At 53.5% G+C, this 22,174-nt stretch overlaps 1 protein-coding gene across 2 annotated transcripts in view; it reads left to right on the plus strand.

Moving 5' to 3' along the window:
- Positions 1 to 13,367: 13,367 nt before the first annotated feature.
- Positions 13,368 to 22,174, plus strand: part of SNX17 (sorting nexin 17) — a 79,417-nt gene continuing 70,610 nt past the window's right edge. The window contains exons 1-2 of one of the 2 annotated variants that reach the window (XM_066594329.1): positions 13,368 to 13,504; positions 15,467 to 15,562. In XM_066594329.1, coding sequence (XP_066450426.1) covers positions 15,503 to 15,562 — 60 coding nt within the window. In that variant the 5' untranslated portion in view covers positions 13,368 to 13,504; positions 15,467 to 15,502. The remainder of the gene's footprint in view (positions 13,505 to 15,466; positions 15,563 to 22,174) is intronic. The other variant, XM_066594330.1, reaches the window with a different exon arrangement.

Raw genomic sequence — 22,174 nt, forward strand, 5'->3', positions numbered from 1 at the left:
GAATTATCCTCCTCCTCCTGTGTGTCTCCTGAATTATCTTCCTCCTCCTGGGTGTCACCTGTATTATCCTCCTCTTCCTGGGTGTCACCTGTATTATCCTCCTCCTCCTGGGTTTCACCTGTATTATCATCCTCTCCTGGGTGTCACCTGTATTACCATCCTCTCCTGGGTGTCACCTGTATTATCCTCCTTCTCCTGGGTGTCACCTGTATTATCCTCCTCCTCCTGGGTGACACCTGTATTATCCTTCCCCTCCAGGGTGTCACCTGTATTATCCTCCTCCTGGGAGTCACCTGTATTACCCTTCCTCTTCTGGGTGTCCCCTGTATTATCGTTCCTCTTCTAGGTGTCACCTGTATGATCCTCCTCCTCCTCCTGGGTGTCACCTGTATTATCATCCTCCCCTGGGTGTCGCCTGTATTATCATAGTTTCCTGGGTGTCACCTGTATTATCCTCCCCCTCCGGGGTGTCACCTCTATTATCCTCCTCCTCCTGGAAGTCACCTGTATTACCGTCCCTCTTCTGGGTGTCACCTGTATTATCATCATCCTCCTCCTAGGTGTCACCTGCATTATCCTCCTCCTCCTGGGTGTCACCTGTATTATCCTCCTCCTCCAGGGTGTCACCTGTATTATCCTCCTCCTGGGAGTCACCTATATTATCCTCCTCCTCCTGGGTGTCACCTGTATTATCATCCTCCTCCTCCAGGGTGTCACCTGTATTATCCTTCTTCTCTTGGGTGTCACCTGTATTAGCCTCCTCCTCCAGGGTGTCACCGGTATTATCCTCCTCCTCCTGGGTGTCACCTGTATTACCCTCCCTCTTCTGGGTGTCCCATGTATTATCGTTCCTCTTCTAGGTGTCACCTGTATTATCCTCCTCCTAGGTGTCACCTGTATTATCCTCCCCCTCCGGGGTGTCACCTGTATTATCATCCTCCTTCTCCTGGGTGTCACCTGTATTATCCTCCCCCTCCGGGGTGTCACCTGTATTATCCTCCTTCTCCTGGGTGTCACTTGTATTATTCCCCTCCTCCTGAGAGTCACCTGTATTATCCTCCTCCTCCTGGAAGTCACGTGTATTACCCTCCCTCTTCTGGGTGTCATCTGTATTATCATCCCCCTCCTCCTGGGTGTCACCTGTATTATCCTCCTCCTCCTACCTGTATTATCTTCCTCCTCCTGGGTGACACCTGTATTATCCTCCCCCTCCAGGGAGTCACCTGTATTATCCTCCTCCTCCTGGGTGTCACCTGTATTATCCTCCCCCTCCAGGGTGTCACCTGTATTATCATCCTCCTCCTGGGTGTCTCCTGAATTATCCTCTTCCTCCTGGGTGTCACCTGTATTATCATCCTCTCCTGGATGTCACCTGTATTATCATCCTCTCCTGGGTGTCACCTGTATTATCCTCCTTCTCCTGGGTGTCACCTGTATTATCCTCCCCCTCCAGGGTGTCACCTGTATTATCATCCTTCTCCTGGGTGTCACCTGTATTATCCTCTTCCTGGGAGTCACCTGTATTACCCTCCCTCTTTTGCGTGTCCCCTGTATTATCGTTCCTCTACTAGGTGTCATCTGTACTATTCTCCTCCTCCTCCTGGGTGTCACCTGTATTATCATAGTCTCCTGGGTGTCACCTGTATTATCCTCCCCTCTGGGGTGTCACCTGTATTATCCTCCTCCTCCTGGGTGTCACCTGTATTATCCTCCTCCTCCTGGGTGTCACCTGTATTACTCTCCCTCTTCTGGGTGTCACCTGTATTACTCTCCCTCTTCTGGGTGTCCCCTGTATTATCGTATCTTTTCTAGGTGTCACCTGTATTATCCTCCTCCTAGGTGTCACCTGTATTATCCTCCCCCTACAGGGTGTCACCTGTATTATCCTCCTCCTCCTGGGTGTCACCCGTATTATCCTACACCTCCAGGGTGTAACCTGTATTATCCTCCTCCTGGGAGTCACCTGTATTATCCTCCTCCTCCTGGGTGTCACCTGTATAACCCTCCCTCTTCTGGGTGTCCCCTGTATTATCCTCTTTCTCCTCCTTGGTGGCCCCTATATTAATCTCCTCCTCCTCCTGGGTGTCTCCTGAATTATCCTCCTCCTCCTGTGTGTCTCCTGAATTATCTTCCTCCTCCTGGGTGTCACCTGTATTATCCTCCTCTTCCTGGGTGTCACCTGTATTATCCTCCTCCTCCTGGGTTTCACCTGTATTATCATCCTCTCCTGGGTGTCACCTGTATTACCATCCTCTCCTGGGTGTCACCTGTATTATCCTCCTTCTCCTGGGTGTCACCTGTATTATCCTCCTCCTCCTGGGTGACACCTGTATTATCCTTCCCCTCCAGGGTGTCACCTGTATTATCCTCCTCCTGGGAGTCACCTGTATTACCCTTCCTCTTCTGGGTGTCCCCTGTATTATCGTTCCTCTTCTAGGTGTCACCTGTATGATCCTCCTCCTCCTCCTGGGTGTCACCTGTATTATCATCCTCCCCTGGGTGTCGCCTGTATTATCATAGTTTCCTGGGTGTCCCCTGTATTATCCTCCCCCTCCGGGGTGTCACCTCTATTATCCTCCTCCTCCTGGGTGTATGGGTGTGACCTGTATTATCCTCCTCCTCCAGGGTGTCACCTGTATTATCCTTCTCCTCCTTGGTGTCACCTGTATTACTCTCCCTCTTCTGGGTGTCCCCTGTATTATCGCATCTTTTCTAGGTGTCACCTGTATTATCCTCCTCCTTGGTGTCACCTGTATTATCCTCCCCCTCCGGGGTGTCACCTGTATTATCCTCCTCCTCCAGGGTGTCACCAGTATTATCCTCCTCCTGGGAGTCACCTGTATTATCCTCCTCCTCCTCGGTGCCCCTTGTATTATCCTCCTCCTCCTCCTTGGTGTCACCTGTATTATCCTTCCCCTCCGGGGTGTCACCTGTATTATCTTCCTCCTCCAGGGTGTCACCTGTATAATCCTCCTCCTGGGAATCACCTGTATTATCCTCCTCCTCCTGGGTGTCACCTGTATTACCCTCCCTCTTCTGGGTGTCCCCTGTATTATCCTCCTCCTCCTCTTTGGTGTCACCTGTATTATCCTTCCCCTCCTGGGTGTCACCTGTATTATCCTCCCCCTCCTGGGTGTCACCTGTATTATCCTCCTCCTCCTGGGAGTCACCTGTATTATCCTCCTCCTCCTGGGTGTCACCTGTATTACCCTCCCTCTTCTGGGTGTCCCCTGTATTATCCTCCTCCTCCTCTTTGGTGTCACCTGTATTATCCTTCCCCTCCTGGGTGTCACCTGTATTATCCTCCTCCTCCTGGGTGTCACCTGTATTACCCTTCCTCTTCTGGGTGTCCCATGTATTATCGTTCCTCTTCCAGGTGTCACCTGTATTATCCTCCTCCTCCTCCTAGGTGTCACCTGTATTATCCTTCCCCTCCGGGGTGTCACCTTTATTATCATCCTCTTTCTCCTGGGTGTCACCTGTATTATCCGACCCTCCGAGGTGTCACCTGTATTATCCTCCTTCTCCTGGGTGTCACTTGTATTATCCCCCTCCTCCTGGGAGTCACCTGTACTATCCTCCTCCTCCTGGGAGTCACCTGTATTATCCTCCTCCTCCTGTGTGTCTCCTGAATTATCCTCCTCCTCCTGGGTGTCACCTGTATTATCCTCCTCCTCCTGGGTGTCACCTGTATTATCCTCCTCCTACTGGGTGTCACCTGTGTTATCATCCTCTCCGGGGAGTCACCTGTATTACCCTCCCTCTTCTGGGTGTCATCTGTATTATCCTCCTTCTCCTCCTGGGTGTCACCTGTATTATCCTCCTCCTCCTCCAGGGTGTCACCTTTATTATCCTTCTCCTGGGAGTCACCTATATTATCCTCCTCCTCCTGGGTGTCACTTGTATTACCCTCCTCCTCCTGGGTGTCACCTATATTGTCCTCCTCCTCCTAGGTGTCACCTGTATTATCATCCTCCAGCGTGTCACTTGTATTATCCTCCTCCTGTGTGTCACCTCTATTATCCTCCTCCTCCTGGGTGTCACCTGTATTACCGTTCCTCTTCTGGGTGTCCCATGTATTATAATTCCTCTTCCAGGTGTCACCTGTATTATCCTCCTCCTCCTCATAGGTGTCACCTGTATTATCCTTCCCCTCCGGGGTGTCACCTTTATTATCATCCTCTTTCTCTTGTGTGTCACCTCTATTATCCTCCTCCTCCTGGGTGTAACCTGTATTACCCTTCCTCTTCTGGGTGTCCCATGTATTATCGTTCCTCTTCCAGGTGTCACCTGTATTATCCTCCTCCTCCTCCTAGGTGTCACCTGTATTATCCTTCCCCTCCGGGGTGTCACCTTTATTATCATCCTCTTTCTCCTGGGTGTCACCTGTATTATCCGACCCTCCGAGGTGTCACCTGTATTATCCTTCTCCAGGGTGTCACCTGTATTATCCTCCTCCTGGGAGTCACCTGTATTATCCTCCTCCTCCTGGGTGTCACCTGTATTATCCTCCTCCTCCAGGGTGTCACCTGTATTATCCTCCTCCTGGGAGTCACCTGTATTATCCTCCTCAACCTGGGTGTCACCTGTATTACCCTCCCTCTTCTGTGTGTCCGCTGTATTATCCTCCTCCTCCTCCTTGGTGTCACCGGTATTATCTTCCCCTCCGGGGTGTCACCTGTATTATCCGCCTCCTCCTGGGTATCACCTGCATTATCTTCCTCCTCCAGGGTGTCACCTGTATCCTCCTCCTCCTGGGAGTCACCTGTATTATCCTCCTCCTCCTGGGTGTCACCTGTATTACCCTCCCTCTTCTGGGTGTCCCCTGTATTATCCTCCTCCTCCTCCCTGGTGTCCCCGGTATTATCCTCCTCCTGGGTGTCACCTGTATTATCCTTCCCCTCCGGGGTGTCACCTGTATTATCCTCCTCCTCCTGGGTGTCCCCTGTATTATCCTCCTCCTTGGTGTCACCTGTATTATCCTGCTCCTCCTATGTGTCTCCTGAATTATCCTTCTCCTCCTGGGTGTCTCCTGAATCATCGTCCTCCTCCTGGGTGTCTCCTGAATTATCCTCCTCCTCCTCGGTGTCTCCTGAATTATCCTCCTCCTCCTGTGTGTCTCCTGAATTATCCTCATCCTTCTGGGTGTCACCTGTATTATCCTCCTCCCCCTGGGTGTCACCTGTATTATCCTCCTCCTACTGGGTGTCAACAGTGTTATCTTCCTCTCCTGGGTGTCACCTGTATTATCATCCTCTCCTGGGTGTCATCTGTATTATCGTCCTTCTCCTGGGTGTCACCTGTATTATCCTCCTCCTGCTGGGTGACACCTGTATTATCCTCCCCCTCCAGGGTGTCACCTGTATTATCCTCCTCCTCTTGGGTGTCACCTGTATTATCCTCTTCCTCCTCCTCCTCCTGGGCGTCAACTGTATTATCCTCCTCCTCCAGGGTGTCACCTGTATTATCCTCCTCCTGGAAGTCACCTATATTATCCTCCTCCTGGGTGTCACCTGTATTATCATCCTCCTCCTCCTGGGTGTCACCTGTATTATCCTCCTCCTGGGAGTCAACTATATTATCCTTCTCCTCCTGGGTGTAACCTATATTACCCTCCCTCTTTTGGGTGTCTCCTGTATTATCCTCCTCCTAGGTGTCTCCTGTATTATCCTCCCCCTCCTGGGTGTCACATTTATTATCCTCCTCCTCCTCCTGGGTGTCACCTGTATTATCCTCCTCCTCCAGTGTGTCACCTGTATTATCGTCCTCCCCCTGGGAGTCACCTATATTATCCTCCTCCTCCTAGGTGTCACCTGTATTATCATCCTCCAGCGTGTCACTTGCATTATCCTTCTTCTCTTGGGTGTCACCTTTATTATCCTCCTCCTCCAGGGTGTCACCTGTATTATTCTCCTCCTGTGTGTCACCTCTATTATCCTCCTCCTCCTGGGTGTCACCTTTATTACCCTTCCTCTTCTGGGTGTCCCATGTATTATCGTTCCTCTTCTAGGTGTCACCTGTATTATCCTCCTCCTCCTCCTAGGTGTCACCTGTATTATCCTCCCCCTCCGGGGTGTCACCTTTATTATCATCCTCTTTCTCCTGGGTGTCACCTGTATTATCCGACCCTCCGAGGTGTCACCTGTATTATCCTCCTTCTCCTGGGTGTCACTTGTATTATCCCCCTCCTCCTGGGAGTCACCTGTACTATCCTCCTCCTCCTGGGAGTCACCTGTATTATCCTCCTCCTCCTGGGTGTCACCTGTATTATCCTCCTCCTACTGGGTGTCACCTGTGTTATCATCCTCTCCTGGGTGTCACCTGTATTATCATCCTCTCCTGGATGTCATCTGTATTATCCTCCTTCTCCTGGGTGTCACCTGTATTATCCTCCTCCTCTTGGGTGTCACCTGTATTATCCTCTTCCTCCTCCTCCTGAGCGTCAACTGTATTATCCTCCTCCTCCAGGGTGTCAGCTGTATTATCCTCCTCCGGAAAGTCACCTATATTATCCTCCTCCCCCTGGGTGTCGCCTGTATTATCATCCTCCTCCTCCTGGGTGTCACCTGTATTATCCTCCTCCTGGGAGTCAACTATATTATCCTTCTCCTCCTGGGTGTCACCTGTATTACCCTCCCTCTTTTGGGTGTCTCCTGTATTATCCTCCTCCTAGGTGTCTCCTGTATTATCCTCCCCCTCCTGGGTGTCACATGTATTATCCTCCTCCTCCTCCTGGGTGTCACCTGTATTATCCTCCTCCTCCAGGGTGTCACCTGTATTATCCTCCTCCTGGGAGTCACCTATATTATCCTCCTCCTCCTGGTTGTCACCTATATTATCATCGTCCAGCGTGTCACCTGTATTATCCTTCTTCTCTTGGGTGTCACCTGTATTATCCTCCTCCTCCAGGGTGTCACCTGTATTATCCTCCTCCTGTGTGTCACCTATATTATCCTCCTCCTCCTGGGTGTCACGTGTATTACGCTCCCTCTTCTGGGTGTCCCATGTATTATCGTTTCTCTTCTAGGTGTCACCTGTATTATCCTCCTCCTCCTCCTAGGTGTCACCTGTATTATCCTCCCCCTCCGGGTTGTCACCTGCATTATCATCCTCTTTCTCCTGGGTGTCACCTGTATTATCCGACCCTCCGAGGTGTCACCTGTATTATCCTCCTTCTTCTGGGTGTCACTTGTATTATCCCCCTCCTCCTGGAAGTCACCTGTATTATCCTCCTCCTCCTGGGAGTCACCTGTATTACCCTCCCTATTCTGGGTGTCACCTGTATTATCATCCTCCTCCTCCTGGGTGTCACCTGTATTATCATCCTCCTCCTCCTGGGTGTCACCTATATTATCCTCCTCCTCCAGCGTGTCACCTGTATTATCCTCCTCCTGGGAGTCAACTATATTATCCTTCTCCTCCTCGGCATCACCTGTATTATGCTCCCCCTCCGGGGTGTCACCTGTATTATCCTCCTCCTGGGAGTCACCTGTATTATCCTCCTTCTCCTGGGAGTTACCTGTATTACCCTCCCTCTTCTGGGTGTCACCTGTATTATCATCCTCCTCCTCCTGGGTGCCACCTGTATTATCCTCCTCCTCCAGGGTGTCACCTGTATTATCCTCCTGCTGGGAGTCACCTGTATTATCCTCCTCCTCCTGGGTGTCACCTGTATTACCCTCCCTCTTCTGGGTGTCCCCTGTATTATCCTCCTCCTCCTCCTGGGTGTCACCTGTATCATCCTCCTCCTACTGGGTGTCACCTGTGTTATCTTCCTCTCCTGGGTGTCACCTGTATTATCATCCTCTCCTGGGTGTCATCTGTATTATCGTCCTTCTCCTGGGTGTCACCTGTATTATCCTCCTCCTCCTGCGTGTCACCTGTATTATCCTCCTCCTCCAGGGTGTAACCTGTATTATCCTCCTCCTGGGAGTCACCTGTATTATCCTCCTCCTCCTGGGTGTCACCTGTATTACCCTCCCTCTTCTGGGTGTCACCTGTATTATCATCCTCCTCCTCCTGGGTGCCACCTGTATTATCCTCCTCCTCCAGGGTGTCACCTGTATTATCCTCCTGCTGGGAGTCACCTGTATTATCCTCCTCCTCCTGGGTGTCACCTGTATTACCCTCCCTCTTCTGGGTGTCCCCTGTATTATCCTCCTCCTCCTCCTGGGTGTCACCTGTATCATCCTCCTCCTACTGGGTGTCACCTGTGTTATCTTCCTCTCCTGGGTGTCACCTGTATTATCATCCTCTCCTGGGTGTCATCTGTATTATCGTCCTTCTCCTGGGTGTCACCTGTATTATCCTCCTCCTCCTGCGTGTCACCTGTATTATCCTCCTCCTCCAGGGTGTAACCTGTATTATCCTCCTCCTGGGAGTCACCTGTATTATCCTCCTCCTCCTGGGTGTCACCTGTATTACCGTCCCTCTTCTGGGTGTCCCCTGTATTATCCTCCTCCTCCTCCTCCTTGGTGTCACCTGTATTATCCTTCCCTCCGGGGTGTCACCTGTATTATCCTCCTCTCCCTACGTGTCACCTGTATTATCCTCCTCCTCCTGGGTGTCACCTGTATTACGCTCCCTCTTCTGGGTGTCCCATGTATTATCGTTTCTCTTCTAGGTGTCACCTGTATTATCCTCCCCCTCCGGGTTGTCACCTGCATTATCATCCTCTTTCTCCTGGGTGTCACTTGTATTATCCTACTCTCCGAGGTGTCACCTGTATTATCCTCCCCCTCCAGGGTGTCACCTGTATTATCCTTTTTCTCCTGGGTGTCACTTGTATTATCCCCCTCCTCCTGGAAGTCACCTGTATTATCCTCCTCCTCCTGGGAGTCACCTCTATTACCCTCCCTATTCTGGGTGTCATGTGTATTATCATCCTCCTCCTCCTGGGTGTCACCTATATTATCCTCCTCCTCCAGCGTGTCACCTGTGTTATCCTCCTCCTGGGAGTCAACTATATTATCCTTCTCCTCCTCGGCGTCACCTGTATTATGCTCCCCCTCCGGGGTGTCACCTGTATTATCATCCTCCTGGGAGTCACCTGTATTATCCTTCTTCTCCTGGGAGTTACCTGTATTACCCTCCCTCTTCTGGGTGTCACCTGTATTATCCTTCTTCTCTTGGGTCTCACCTGTATTATCTTCCTCCTCCAGGGTGTCACCTGTATTATCCTCCTCCTGGGAGTCACCTGTATTATCCTCCTCCTCCTGGGTGTCACCTGTATTACCCTCCCTCTTCTGGGTGTCCCCTGTATTATCATCCTCCTCCTCCTGGGTGCCACCTGTATTATCCTCCTCCTCCAGGGTGTCACCTGTATTATCCTCCTGCTGGGAGTCACCTGTATTATCCTCCTCCTCCTGGGTGTCACCTGTATTACCCTCCCTCTTCTGGGTGTCCCCTGTATTATCCTCCTCCTCCTCCTGGGTGTCACCTGTATCATCCTCCTCCTACTGGGTGTCACCTGTGTTATCTTCCTCTCCTGGGTGTCACCTGTATTATCATCCTCTCCTGGGTGTCATCTGTATTATCGTCCTTCTCCTGGGTGTCACCTGTATTATCCTCCTCCTCCTGCGTGTCACCTGTATTATCCTCCTCCTCCAGGGTGTAACCTGTATTATCCTCCTCCTGGGAGTCACCTGTATTATCCTCCTCCTCCTGGGTGTCACCTGTATTACCGTCCCTCTTCTGGGTGTCCCCTGTATTATCCTCCTCCTCCTCCTCCTTGGTGTCACCTGTATTATCCTTCCCTCCGGGGTGTCACCTGTATTATCCTCCTCTCCCTACGTGTCACCTGTATTATCCTCCTCCTCCTGGGTGTCACCTGTATTACGCTCCCTCTTCTGGGTGTCCCATGTATTATCGTTTCTCTTCTAGGTGTCACCTGTATTATCCTCCTCCTCCTCCTAGGTGTCACCTGTATTATCCTCCCCCTCCGGGTTGTCACCTGCATTATCATCCTCTTTCTCCTGGGTGTCACTTGTATTATCCTACCCTCCGAGGTGTCACCTGTATTATCCTCCTTCTTCTGGGTGTCACTTGTATTATCCCCCTCCTCCTGGAAGTCACCTGTATTATCCTCCTCCTCCTGGGAGTCACCTCTATTACCCTCCCTATTCTGGGTGTCATGTGTATTATCATCCTCCTCCTCCTGGGTGTCACCTATATTATCCTCCTCCTCCAGCGTGTCACCTGTATTATCCTCCTCCTGGGAGTCAACTATATTATCCTTCTCCTCCTCGGCGTCACCTGTATTATGCTCCCCCTCCGGGGTGTCACCTGTATTATCATCCTCCAGGGAGTCACCTGTATTATCCTTCTTCTCCTGGGAGTTACCTGTATTACCCTCCCTCTTCTGGGTGTCACCTGTATTATCCTTCTTCTCCTGGGAGTTACCTGTATTACCCTCCCTCTTCTGGGTGTCACCTGTATTATCCTTCTTCTCCTGGGAGTTACCTGTATTACCCTCCCTCTTCTGGGTCTCACCTGTATTATCTTCCTCCTCCAGGGTGTCACCTGTATTATCCTCCTCCTGGGAGTCACCTGTATTATCCTCCTCCTCCTGGGTGTCACCTGTATTACCCTCCCTCTTCTGGGTGTCCCCTGTATTATCCTCCTCCTCCTGGGTGTCACCTGTATCATCCTCCTCCTACTGGGTGTCACCTGTGTTATCTAACTCTCCTGAATGTCACCTGTATTATCATCCTCTCCTGGGTGTCATCTGTATTATCGTCCTTCTCCTGGGTGTCACCTGTATTATCCTCCTCCTCCTGCGTGTCACCTGTATTATCCTCCTCCTCCAGGGTGTAACCTGTATTATCCTCCTCCTGGGAGTCACCTGTATTATCCTCCTCCTCCTGGGTGTCACCTGTATTATCCTCCTCTTCCTGGGTGTCACCTGTATTATCCTCCTCCTCCTGGGTGTCACCTGTATTACCCTCCCTCTTCTGGGTGTCCCCTGTATTATCGTTTCTCTTCTAGGTGTCACCTGTATTATCCTCCTCCTCCTCCTAGGTGTCACCTGTATTATCCTCCCCCTCCGGGGTGTCACCTGCATTATCATCCTCTTTCTCCTGGGTGTCACCTGTATTATCCTCCTCCAGGGTGTCACCTGTATTATCCTCCCCCTGAGAGTCACCTGTATTATCCTCCTCCTCCTGGGTGTCACCTGTATTACCCTCCCTCTTCTGGGTGTCCACTGTATTATCCTACTCCTCCTCCTCCTGGGTGTCACCTGTATTATCTTCCTCCTCCAGGGTGTCACCTGTATTATCCTCCCCCTGGGAGTCACCTGTATTATCCTCCTCCTCCTGGGTGTCACCTGTATTACCCTCCCTCTTCTGGGTGTCCCCTGTATTATCCTCCTTCTCCTCCTCCTACTTGGTGTCACCTGTATTATCCTTCCCCTCCGGGGTGTTACCTGTATTATCCTCCTCCAAAGAGTTTCCTGTATTATCCTCCTCCTGGGAGTCACCTATATTATCCTCCTCCTCCTGGGTGTCACCTGTATTATCCTCCTCCTCCTGGGTGTCACCTGTATTAGCCTCCCCCTCCGGGGTGTCACCTGTATTATCCTCCTCCTCCTGGGTGTCACCTGTATTATCCTCCTCCTCCTGGGTGTCACCTGTATCATCCTCCTCCTCCTGGGTGTCACCTGTATTATCCTCCTCCTGGGTGTCCCCTGTATTATCCTTCTTCTCCTGGGAGTTACCTGTATTACCCTCCCTCTTCTGGGTGTCACCTGTATTATCCTTCTTCTCTTGGGTCTCACCTGTATTATCTTCCTCCTCCAGGGTGTCACCTGTATTATCCTCCTCCTGGGAGTCACCTGTATTATCCTCCTCCTCCTGGGTGTCACCTGTATTACCCTCCCTCTTCTGGGTGTCCCCTGTATTATCCTCCTCCTCCTCCTCCTGGGTGTCACCTGTATCATCCTCCTCCTACTGGGTGTCACCTGTGTTATCTAACTCTCATGGGTGTCACCTGTATTATCATCCTCTCCTGGGTGTCATCTGTATTATCGTCCTTCTCCTGGGTGTCACCTGTATTATCCTCCTCCTCCTGCGTGTCACCTGTATTATCCTCCTCCTCCAGGGTGTAACCTGTATTATCCTCCTCCTGGGAGTCACCTGTATTATCCTCCTCCTCCTGGGTGTCACCTGTATTATCCTCCTCTTCCTGGGTGTCACCTGTATTATCCTCCTCCTCCTGGGTGTCACCTGTATTACCCTCCCTCTTCTGGGTGTCCCCTGTATTATCGTTTCTCTTCTAGGTGTCACCTGTATTATCCTCCTCCTCCTCCTAGGTGTCACCTGTATTATCCTCCCCCTCCGGGGTGTCACCTGCATTATCATCCTCTTTCTCCTGGGTGTCACCTGTATTATCCTCCTCCAGGGTGTCACCTGTATTATCCTCCCCCTGAGAGTCACCTGTATTATCCTCCTCCTCCTGGGTGTCACCTGTATTACCCTCCCTCTTCTGGGTGTCCACTGTATTATCCTACTCCTCCTCCTCCTGGGTGTCACCTGTATTATCTTCCTCCTCCAGGGTGTCACCTGTATTATCCTCCCCCTGGGAGTCACCTGTATTATCCTCCTCCTCCTGGGTGTCACCTGTATTACCCTCCCTCTTCTGGGTGTCCCCTGTATTATCCTCCTTCTCCTCCTCCTACTTGGTGTCACCTGTATTATCCTTCCCCTCCGGGGTGTTACCTGTATTATCCTCCTCCAAAGAGTTTCCTGTATTATCCTCCTCCTGGGAGTCACCTATATTATCCTCCTCCTCCTGGGTGTCACCTGTATTATCCTTCCCCTCCAGGGTGTCACCTATATTATCCTCCTCCTCCTGGGTGTCACCTGTATTATCCTCCTCCTCCTGGGTGTCACCTGTATTAGCCTCCCCCTCCGGGGTGTCACCTGTATTATCCTCCTCCTCCTGGGTGTCACCTGTATCATCCTCCTCCTCCTGGGTGTCACCTGTATTATCCTCCTCCTGGGTGTCCCCTGTATTATCCTCCTCCTCCCTGGTGTGCCCTGTATTACCCTCCCTTATCTTGGTGTCCCCTGTATTATCGTTCCTCTGTTAGGTGTCACTTGTATTATCCCCCTCCTCCAGGGTGTCACCTGTATTATCCTCCTCCTCCAGGGTGTCACCTGTATTATCCTCCTCCTCCAGGGTGTCACCTGTATTACCCTCCCTCTTCTGGGTGTCCCCTGTATTATCATCCTCCTCCTCCTTGGTGTCACCTGTATTATCCTCCTCCCTAGTGTCACCTGTATTACCCTCCCTTATCTTGGTGTCCCCTGTATTATCGTTCCTTTGCTAGGTGTCACCTGTATTATCTTCCTCCTGTGTGTAGGAACCTTTTGCACCGTTGTTGTTGCAGTCGGACACGTTTGTGTGAGGGACCGGCAGGCGGAAGTGGCGGGCGGAGGATAGCGGTGTGTATCTGGGCGGCTCCTGTCACCGAGGCCGCAGCTGCCCGACAGCCCGTCTGCAGGTGACCGCGGCCGGCCTGACTGACTGCATCCTGCACGGTCTCTTCTCTCTGACTGCCGCTCTGCTGCTGACTGTCCCCCTCGCGCTCTCTGTCTCTCTCGCGTTCTGCCTGTCTCGTGCTGTCTGTCTCTCGTGTTCTGTCTTTCGCGCTCTCTGTCGCGCTCTCTGTCTCCGTCGCGCTCTCTGTCTGTCTCGCGCTCTCTGTCTGTCTCGCGCTCTCTGTCTGTCTCGCGCTCTCTGTCTGTCTCGCGCTCTCTGTCTGTCTCGCGCTCTGTCTCGCGCTCTCTGTCTGTCTCGCGCTCTCTGTCTGTCTCGCGCTCTCTGTCTCTCGCGCTCTCTGTCTCTGTCGCGCTCTCTGTCTCGCGCTCTGTCTGTCTCGCGCTCTCTGCCTGTCTCGCGCTCTCTGCCTGTCTCGCGCTCTCTGCCTGTCTCGCGCTCTGTGCCTGTCTCTCGCGCTCTGTGCCTGTCTCTCGCGCTCTGTGTCTGTCTCGCGCTCTGTGTCTGTCTCGCGCTCTGTGCCTGTCTCTCGCGCTCTGTGCCTGTCTCTCGCGCTCTGTGCCTGTCTCTCGCGCTCTGTGCCTGTCTCTCGCGCTCTGTGTCTGTCTCGCGCTCTGTGTCTGTCTCGCGCTCTGTGTCTGTCTCGCGCGCTCTGTGCCTGTCTCTCGCGCTCTGTGCCTGTCTCTCGCGCTCTGTGCCTGTCTCTCGCGCTCTGTGTCTGTCTCGCGCTCTGTGCCTGTCTCTCGCGCTCTGTGCCTGTCTCTCGCGCTCTGTGCCTGTCTCTCGCGCTCTCTGCCTGTGTCTCGCGCTCTCTGCCTGTGTCTCGCGCTCTCTGCCTGTGTCTCGCGCTCTCTGCCTGTGTCTCGCGCTCTCTGCCTGTCTCGCGCTCTCTGCCTGTCTCGCGCTCTCTGCCTGTCTCGCGCTCTCTGCCTGTCTCGCGCTCTCTGTCTCTGTCGCGCTCTGTCTGTCTCGCGCTCTCTGCCTGTCTCGCGCTCTCTGCCTGTCTCGCGCTCTCTGCCTGTCTCGCGCTCTCTGCCTGTCTCGCGCTCTGTGTCTGTCTCGCGCTCTGTGTCTGTCTCGCGCTCTGTGCCTGTCTCTCGCGCTCTGTGCCTGTCTCTCGCGCTCTGTGCCTGTCTCTCGCGCTCTGTGCCTGTCTCTCGCGCTCTGTGCCTGTCTCTCGCGCTCTGTGCCTGTCTCTCGCGCTCTGTGCCTGTCTCTCGCGCTCTGTGCCTGTGTCTCGCGCTCTGTGCCTGTGTCTCGCGCTCTGTGCCTGTGTCTCGCGCTCTGTGCCTGTGTCTCGCGCTCTGTGCCTGTGTCTCGCGCTCTGTGCCTGTCTCTCGCGCTCTGTGCCTGTGTCTCGCGCTCTGTGCCTGTGTCTCGCGCTCTGTGCCTGTGTCTCGCGCTCTGTGCCTGTGTCTCGCGCTCTGTGCCTGTGTCTCGCGCTCTGTGCCTGTGTCTCGCGCTCTGTGCCTGTGTCTCGCGCTCTGTGCCTGTGTCTCGCGCTCTGTGCCTGTGTCTCGCGCTCTGTGCCTGTGTCTCGCGCTCTGTGCCTGTGTCTCGCGCTCTGTGCCTGTGTCTCGCGCTCTGTGCCTGTGTCTCGCGCTCTGTGCCTGTGTCTCGCGCTCTGTGCCTGTGTCTCGCGCTCTGTGCCTGTGTCTCGCGCTCTCTGCCTGTGTCTCGCGCTCTCTGCCCCCCTCGCGCTCTCTGTCTGTCTCTCGCGCCCTCTATCTCTCGCGCCCTCTATCTCTCGCGCCCTCTATCTCTCGCGCCCTCTATCTCTGGCGCCCCCCTGGCGCCCTCTGCCCCCCTGGCGCCCTCTGCCCCCCTGGCGCCCTCTGCCCGCCTCCCTCGCCCTCTGCCCGCCTCCCTCGCGCGCGCCCTCTGCCCGCCTCTCTCCGCGCGCGCCGCCTGCCCCCCCCCCCCCCCGGCGCCCTCTGCCTGTCTCACATGATGTCTCATTCTGCAGGTTGCCTCGCGCTCTCGGGCCCCCTGACCTCCCATCATGCACTTCTCCATCCCTGAGACAGAGACCTGCAACTCTGAGTCCGGCGGTCCCTATGTGGTGAGTGGCAGTGCTGGGCCGAGGAGCTTACACTCCGTCAGCTCATACAGCGCACACTGAGAGGATGATCGGGGTGATGGGATGGGGGATGGGGGGAGGGGGTGATGGTGCAGACGCTGCTGGGTGATGGGGGGAGGGGTGATGGTGCAGACGCTGCTGGGTGATGAGGGTAGGAGAATGATGGGGGTGATGGTGCAGACGCTGCTGGATGATGGGGGTAGGAGGATAATGGGGAGATTGGGCAGACGCTGCGAGGTGGGACGGTGATGGTGCAGGCACAGAGAGTGATGGAACTGGTAGGAGGATCCACACGCTGCTGGATGATGAGTGGTCAGGATGATGGCAGTAACAATGCAGACGCTACTGGATGATAGGGTGAGGATGATGGGGGTGACGATGCAGAAGCTGCTGGATGATGACGGGTCAGGATGATGGGAGTGACAATGCAGACGCTGCTGGGTGATGGATGGTCAGGATGATGGGGGTGATGATGCAGATGCTACGGGGTGATGACGGGTCAGGATGATGGGGGTGATGATGCAGACGCTGCTGGATGATGACGGGTCAGGATGATGGGGGTGATGATGCAGATGCTACGGGGTGATGACGGGTCAGGATGATGGGGGTGATGATGCAGATGCTACGGGGTGATGACGGGTCAGGATGATGGGGGTGATGATGCAGACGCTGCTGGATGATGACGGGTCAGGATGATGGGGGTGATGATGCAGATGCTACGGGGTGATGACGGGTCAGGATGATGGGGGTGATGATGCAGACGCTGCTGGATGATGACGGGTCAGGATGATGGGGGTGATGATGCAGATGCTACGGGGGGATGTGTGGATGTTGCTCCTCCGGATTTCCTGTTCCCGACTTCCTGTTTATCCAGAATGCTGACAGATCAGCAGGCGACTATTATATGCTGATTACAGGAGAGCCGCGTCCTCATACAGAGGCCTGACACTGCACAGCGGGACATGTATCACAGGCCCTAGTGAGTGTCATCAGTGAGTGTGCACTAGTGCTCTCTGTGCTTCCTCTGGGCAGTCAGTGAGTGTAGACTACTAGTGAGTGTCATCAGTGAGTGTAAACTACTAGTGAGTGTCGTCAGTGAGTGTGCACTAGTGCTCTCTGTGCTTCCTCTTCTGGGCGGTCAGTGAGTGTAGACTACTAGTGAGTGTCGTCAGTGAGTGTGCACTCGTGCTCTCTGTGCTTCCTCCTCTGGGCGGTCAGTGAGTGTAGACTAGTGAGTGTCGTCAGTGAGTGTGCACTAGTGCTCTCTGTGCTTCCTCTGGACAGTCAGTGAGTGTATACTACTGGTGAGTGTCGTCAGTGAGTGTGCACTAGTGCTCTCTGTGCTTCCTCTGGACAGTCAGTGAGTGTATACTACTAGTGAGTGTCGTCAGTGAGTGTGCACTAGTGCTCTGTGCTTCCTCTGGACAGTCAGTGAGTGTATACTACTAGTGAGTGTCGTCAGTGAGTGTGCACTAGTGCTCTCTGTGCTTCCTCTGGGCGGTCAGTGAGTGTAGACTACTAGTGAGTGTCGTCAGTGAGTGTGCACTAGTGCTCTCTGTGCTTCCTCTGGGCGGTCAGTGACTGTAGACTACCAGTGAGTGTCGTCAGTGAGTGTGCACTAGTGCTCTCTGTGCTTCCTCCTCTTGGCGGTCAGTGAGTGTAGACTACTAGTGAGTGTGCACTAGTGCTCTCTGTGCTTCCTCTGGGCGGTCAGTGACTGTAGACTACCAGTGAGTGTCGTCAGTGAGTGTGCACTAGTGCTCTCTGTGCTTCCTCTGGGCGGTCAGTGAGTGTAGACTACTAGGGAGTGTGGTCAGTGAGTGTGCACTAGTGCTGTCTGTGCTTCCTCCTCTGGGCGGTCAGTGACTGTAGACTTCTAGTGAGTGTCATCAGTGAGTGTAAACTACTAGTGAGTGTCGTCAGTGAGTGTGCACTAGTGCTGTCTGTGCTTCCTCCTCTGGGCGGTCAGTGAGTGTAGACTACTAGTGAGTGTCGTCAGTGAGTGTGCACTAGTGCTCTCTGTGCTTCCTCTTCTGGGCGGTCAGTGAGTGTAGACTACTAGTGAGTGTCGTCAGTGAGTGTGCACTCGTGCTCTCTGTGCTTCCTCCTCTGGGCGGTCAGTGAGTGTAGACTAGTGAGTGTCGTCAGTGAGTGTGCACTAGTGCTCTCTGTGCTTCCTCTGGACAGTCAGTGAGTGTATACTACTAGTGAGTGTCGTCAGTGAGTGTGCACTAGTGCTCTCTGTGCTTCCTCTGGACAGTCAGTGAGTGTAGACTACTAGTGAGTGTCGTCAGTGAGTGTGCACTAGTGCTCTCTGTGCTTCCTCTGGGCGGTCAGTGAGTGTAGACTACTAGTGAGTGTCGTCAGTGAGTGTGCACTAGAGCTCTCTGTGCTTCCTCTGGGCGGTCAGTGACTGTAGACTACCAGTGAGTGTCGTCAGTGAGTGTGCACTAGTGCTCTCTGTGCTTCCTTCTCTTGGCGGTCAGTGAGTGTAGACTACTAGTGAGTGTGCACTAGTGCTCTCTGTGCTTCCTCTGGGCGGTCAGTGACTGTAGACTACCAGTGAGTGTCGTCAGTGAGTGTGCACTAGTGCTCTCTGTGCTTCCTCTGGGCGGTCAGTGACTGTAGACTACTAGTGAGTGTCGTCAGTGAGTGTGCACTAGTTCTCTCTGTGCTTCCTCCTCTGGGCGGTCAGTGAGTGTAGACTACTAGTGAGTGTCATCAGTGAGTGTGCACTAGTGCTCTCTGTGCTTCCTCCTCTTGGCGGTCAGTGAGTGTAGACTACTAGTGAGTGTGCACTAGTGCTCTCTGTGCTTCCTCTGGGCGATCAGTGAGTGTAGACTACTAGTGAGTGTCATCAGTGAGTGTGCACTAGTGCTGTCTGTGCTTCCTCCTCTGGGCGGTCAGTGACTGTACACTACTAGTGAGTGTCGTCAGTGAGTGTGCACTAGTGCTCTCTGTGCTTCCTCCTCTTGGCGGTCAGTGACTGTAGACTACCAGTGAGTGTCGTCAGTGAGTGTGCACTAGTGCTCTCTGTGCTTCCTCTGGGCGGTCAGTGAGTGTAGACTACTAGTGAGTGTCGTCAGTGAGTGTGCACTAGTGCTGTCTGTGCTTCTACCTCTGGGCGGTCAGTGAGTGTAGACTACTAGTGAGTGTCGTCAGTGAGTGTGCACTATTGCTCTCTGTGCTTCCTCCTCTGGATGATCAGTGACTGTAGACTACTAGTGAGTGTCATCAGTGAGTGTGCACTAGTGCTCTCTGTGCTTCCTCTGGGCGGTCAGTGAGTGTAGACTACTAGTGAGTGTCATCAGTGAGTGTGCACTAGTGCTCTCTGTGCTTCCTCCTCTGGGCGGTCAGTGAGTGTAGACTACTAGTGAGTGTCGTCAGTGAGTGTGCACTAGTGCTCTCTGTGCTTCCTCTGGGCGGTCAGTGAGTGTAGACTACTAGTGAGTGTCGTCAGTGAGTGTGCACTAGTGCTCTCTGTGCTTCTACCTCTGGGCGGTCAGTGACTGTAGACTACTAGTGAGTGTCATCAGTGAGTGTGCACTCGTGCGCTCTGTGCTTCCTCTGGGCGGTCAGTGACTGTAGACTACTAGTGAGTGTCATCAGTGAGTGTGCACTAGTGCTCTCTGTGCTTCTTCCTCTGGGCGGTCAGTGACTGTAGACTACTAGTGAGTGTCGTCACTGAGTGTGCACTAGTGCTCTCTGTGCTTCCTCCTCTGGGCGGTCAGTGAGTGTAGACTACTAGTGAGTGTCGTCAGTGAGTGTGCACTAGTGCTCTCTGTGCTTCCTCCTCTGGGCGGTCAGTGAGTGTAGACTACTAGTGAGTGTCATCAGTGAGTGTGCACTCGTGCTCTCTGTGCTTCCTTTGGGCGGTCAGTGAGTGTAGACTACTAGTGAGTGTCGTAAGTGAGTGTGCACTAGTGCTCTCCGTGCTTCCTCCTCTGGGCGGTCAGCGACTGTAGACTACTAGTGAGTGTCGTCAGTGAGTGTGCACTAGAGCTCTCTGTGCTTCCTCCTCTGGGCGGTCAGTGAGTGTAGACTACTAGTGAGTATCGTCAGTGAGTGTGCACTAGTGCTCTCCGTGCTTCCTCCTCTGGGGGTCAGTGACTGTAGACTACTAGTGAGTGTCGTCAGTGAGTGTGCACTCGTGCTCTCCGTGCTTCCTCCTCTGGGGGTCAGTGAGTGTAGACTACTAGTGAGTGTCGTCAGTGAGTGTGCACTAGTGCTCTCTGTGCTTCCTCTGCTGGGCGGTCAGTGAGTTTAGACTACTAGTGAGTGTCATCAGTGAGTGTGCACTCGTGCGCTCTGTGCTTCCTCTTTGCGGTCAGTGACTGTAGACTACTAGTGAGTGTCGTCAGTGAGTATGCACTAGTTCTCTCTGTGCTTCCTCCTCTGGGCGGTCAGTGAGTGTAGACTACTAGTGAGTGTCGTCAGTGAGTGTGCACTAGTGCTCTCCATGCTTCCTCCTCTGGGGGTCAGTGACTGTAGACTACTAGTGAGTGTCGTCAGTGAGTGTGCACTCGCGCTCTCCGTGCTTCCTCCTCTGGGTGTCAGTGAGTGTAGACTACTAGTGAGTGTCGTCAGTGAGTGTGCACTAGTGCTCTCCGTGCTTCCTCTGGCCTGGCGGTCAGTGAGTGTAGACTACTAGTGAGTGTCGTCAGTGAGTGTGCACTCGTGCTCTCTGTGCTTCCTCCTCTGGGGGTCAGTGACTGTAGACTACTAGTGAGTGTCGTCAGTGAGTGTGCACTAGTGCTCTCTGCTTCCTCCTCTGGGCGGTCAGTGAGTGTAGACTACTAGTGAGTGTCGTCAGTGAGTGTGCACTAGTGCTGTCTGTGCTTCCTCTGGGTGGTCAGTGACTGTAGACTACTAGTGAGTGTCGTCAGTGAGTGTGCACTCGTGCTCTCCGTGCTTCCTCCTCTGGCCTGGCAGTCAGTGAGTGTAGACTACTAGTGAGTGTCGTCAGTGAGTGTGCACTCGTGCTCTCTGTGCTTCTACCTCTGGGCGGTCAGTGAGTGTAGACTACTAGTGAGTGTCGTCAGTGAGTGTGCAGTCGTGCTCTCTGTGCTTCCTCCTCTGGGCGGTCAGTGAGTGTAGACTACTAGTGAGTGTCGTCATTGAGTGTGCACTAGTTCTCTCTGTGCTTCCTCCTCTGGGCGGTCAGTGAGTGTAGACTACTAGTGAGTGTCGTCAGTGAGTGTGCACTAGTGCTCTCCGTGCTTCCTCCTCTGGGGGTCAGTGACTGTAGACTACTAGTGAGTGTCGTCAGTGAGTGTGCACTCGTGCTCTCCGTGCTTCCTCCTCTGGGGGTCAGTGAGTGTAGACTACTAGTGAGTGTCGTCAGTGAGTGTGCACTAGTGCTCTCTGCTTCCTCCTCTGGGCGGTCAGTGAGTGTAGACTACTAGTGAGTGTCGTCAGTGAGTGTGCACTAGTGCTCTCCGTGCTTCCTCCTCTGGCCTGGCGGTCAGTGAGTGTAGACTACTAGTGAGTGTCGTCAGTGAGTGTGCACTCGTGCTCTCTGTGCTTCTACCTCTGGGCGGTCAGTGAGTGTAGACTACTAGTGAGTGTCGTCAGTGAGTGTGCACTCGTGCTCTCTGTGCTTCCTCCTCTGGGCGGTCAGTGAGTGTAGACTACTAGTGAGTGTCGTCATTGAGTGTGCACTAGTGCTCTCTGTGCTTCTACCTCTGGGCGGTCAGTGAGTGTAGACTACTAGTGAGTGTCATCAGTGAGTGTGCACTCGTGCTCTCTGTGCTTCCTTTGGGCGGTCAGTGAGTGTAGACTACTAGTGAGTGTCGTAAGTGAGTGTGCACTAGTGCTCTCCGTGCTTCCTCCTCTGGGCGGTCAGCGACTGTAGACTACTAGTGAGTGTCGTCAGTGAGTGTGCTCTAGAGCTCTCTGTGCTTCCTCTGGGCGGTCAGTGACTGTAGACTACTAGTGAGTGTCGTCAGTGAGTGTGCACTAGTTCTCTCTGTGCTTCCTCCTCTGGGCGGTCAGTGAGTGTAGACTACTAGTGAGTGTCGTCAGTGAGTGTGCACTAGTGCTCTCCGTGCTTCCTCCTCTGGGGGTCAGTGACTGTAGACTACTAGTGAGTGTCGTCAGTGAGTGTGCACTCGTGCTCTCCGTGCTTCCTCCTCTGGGGGTCAGTGAGTGTAGACTACTAGTGAGTGTCGTCAGTGAGTGTGCACTAGTGCTCTCCCTGCTTCCTCCTCTGGGGGTCAGTGACTGTAGACTACTAGTGAGTGTCGTCAGTGAGTGTGCACTCGTGCTCTCCGTGCTTCCTCCTCTGGGGGTCAGTGAGTGTAGACTACTAGTGAGTGTCGTCAGTGAGTGTGCACTAGTGCTCTCCGTGCTTCCTCTGGCCTGGCGGTCAGTGAGTGTAGACTACTAGTGAGTGTCGTCAGTGAGTGTGCACTCGTGCTCTCTGTGCTTCCTCCTCTGGGGGTCAGTGACTGTAGACTACTAGTGAGTGTCGTCAGTGAGTGTGCACTAGTGCTCTCTGCTTCCTCCTCTGGGCGGTCAGTGAGTGTAGACTACTAGTGAGTGTCGTCAGTGAGTGTGCACTAGTGCTCTCCGTGCTTCCTCCTCTGGCCTGGC

Source organism: Eleutherodactylus coqui, chromosome 1, assembly GCF_035609145.1.
Source record: "Eleutherodactylus coqui strain aEleCoq1 chromosome 1, aEleCoq1.hap1, whole genome shotgun sequence".
Lineage (NCBI taxonomy): Eukaryota > Metazoa > Chordata > Amphibia > Anura > Eleutherodactylidae > Eleutherodactylus > Eleutherodactylus coqui.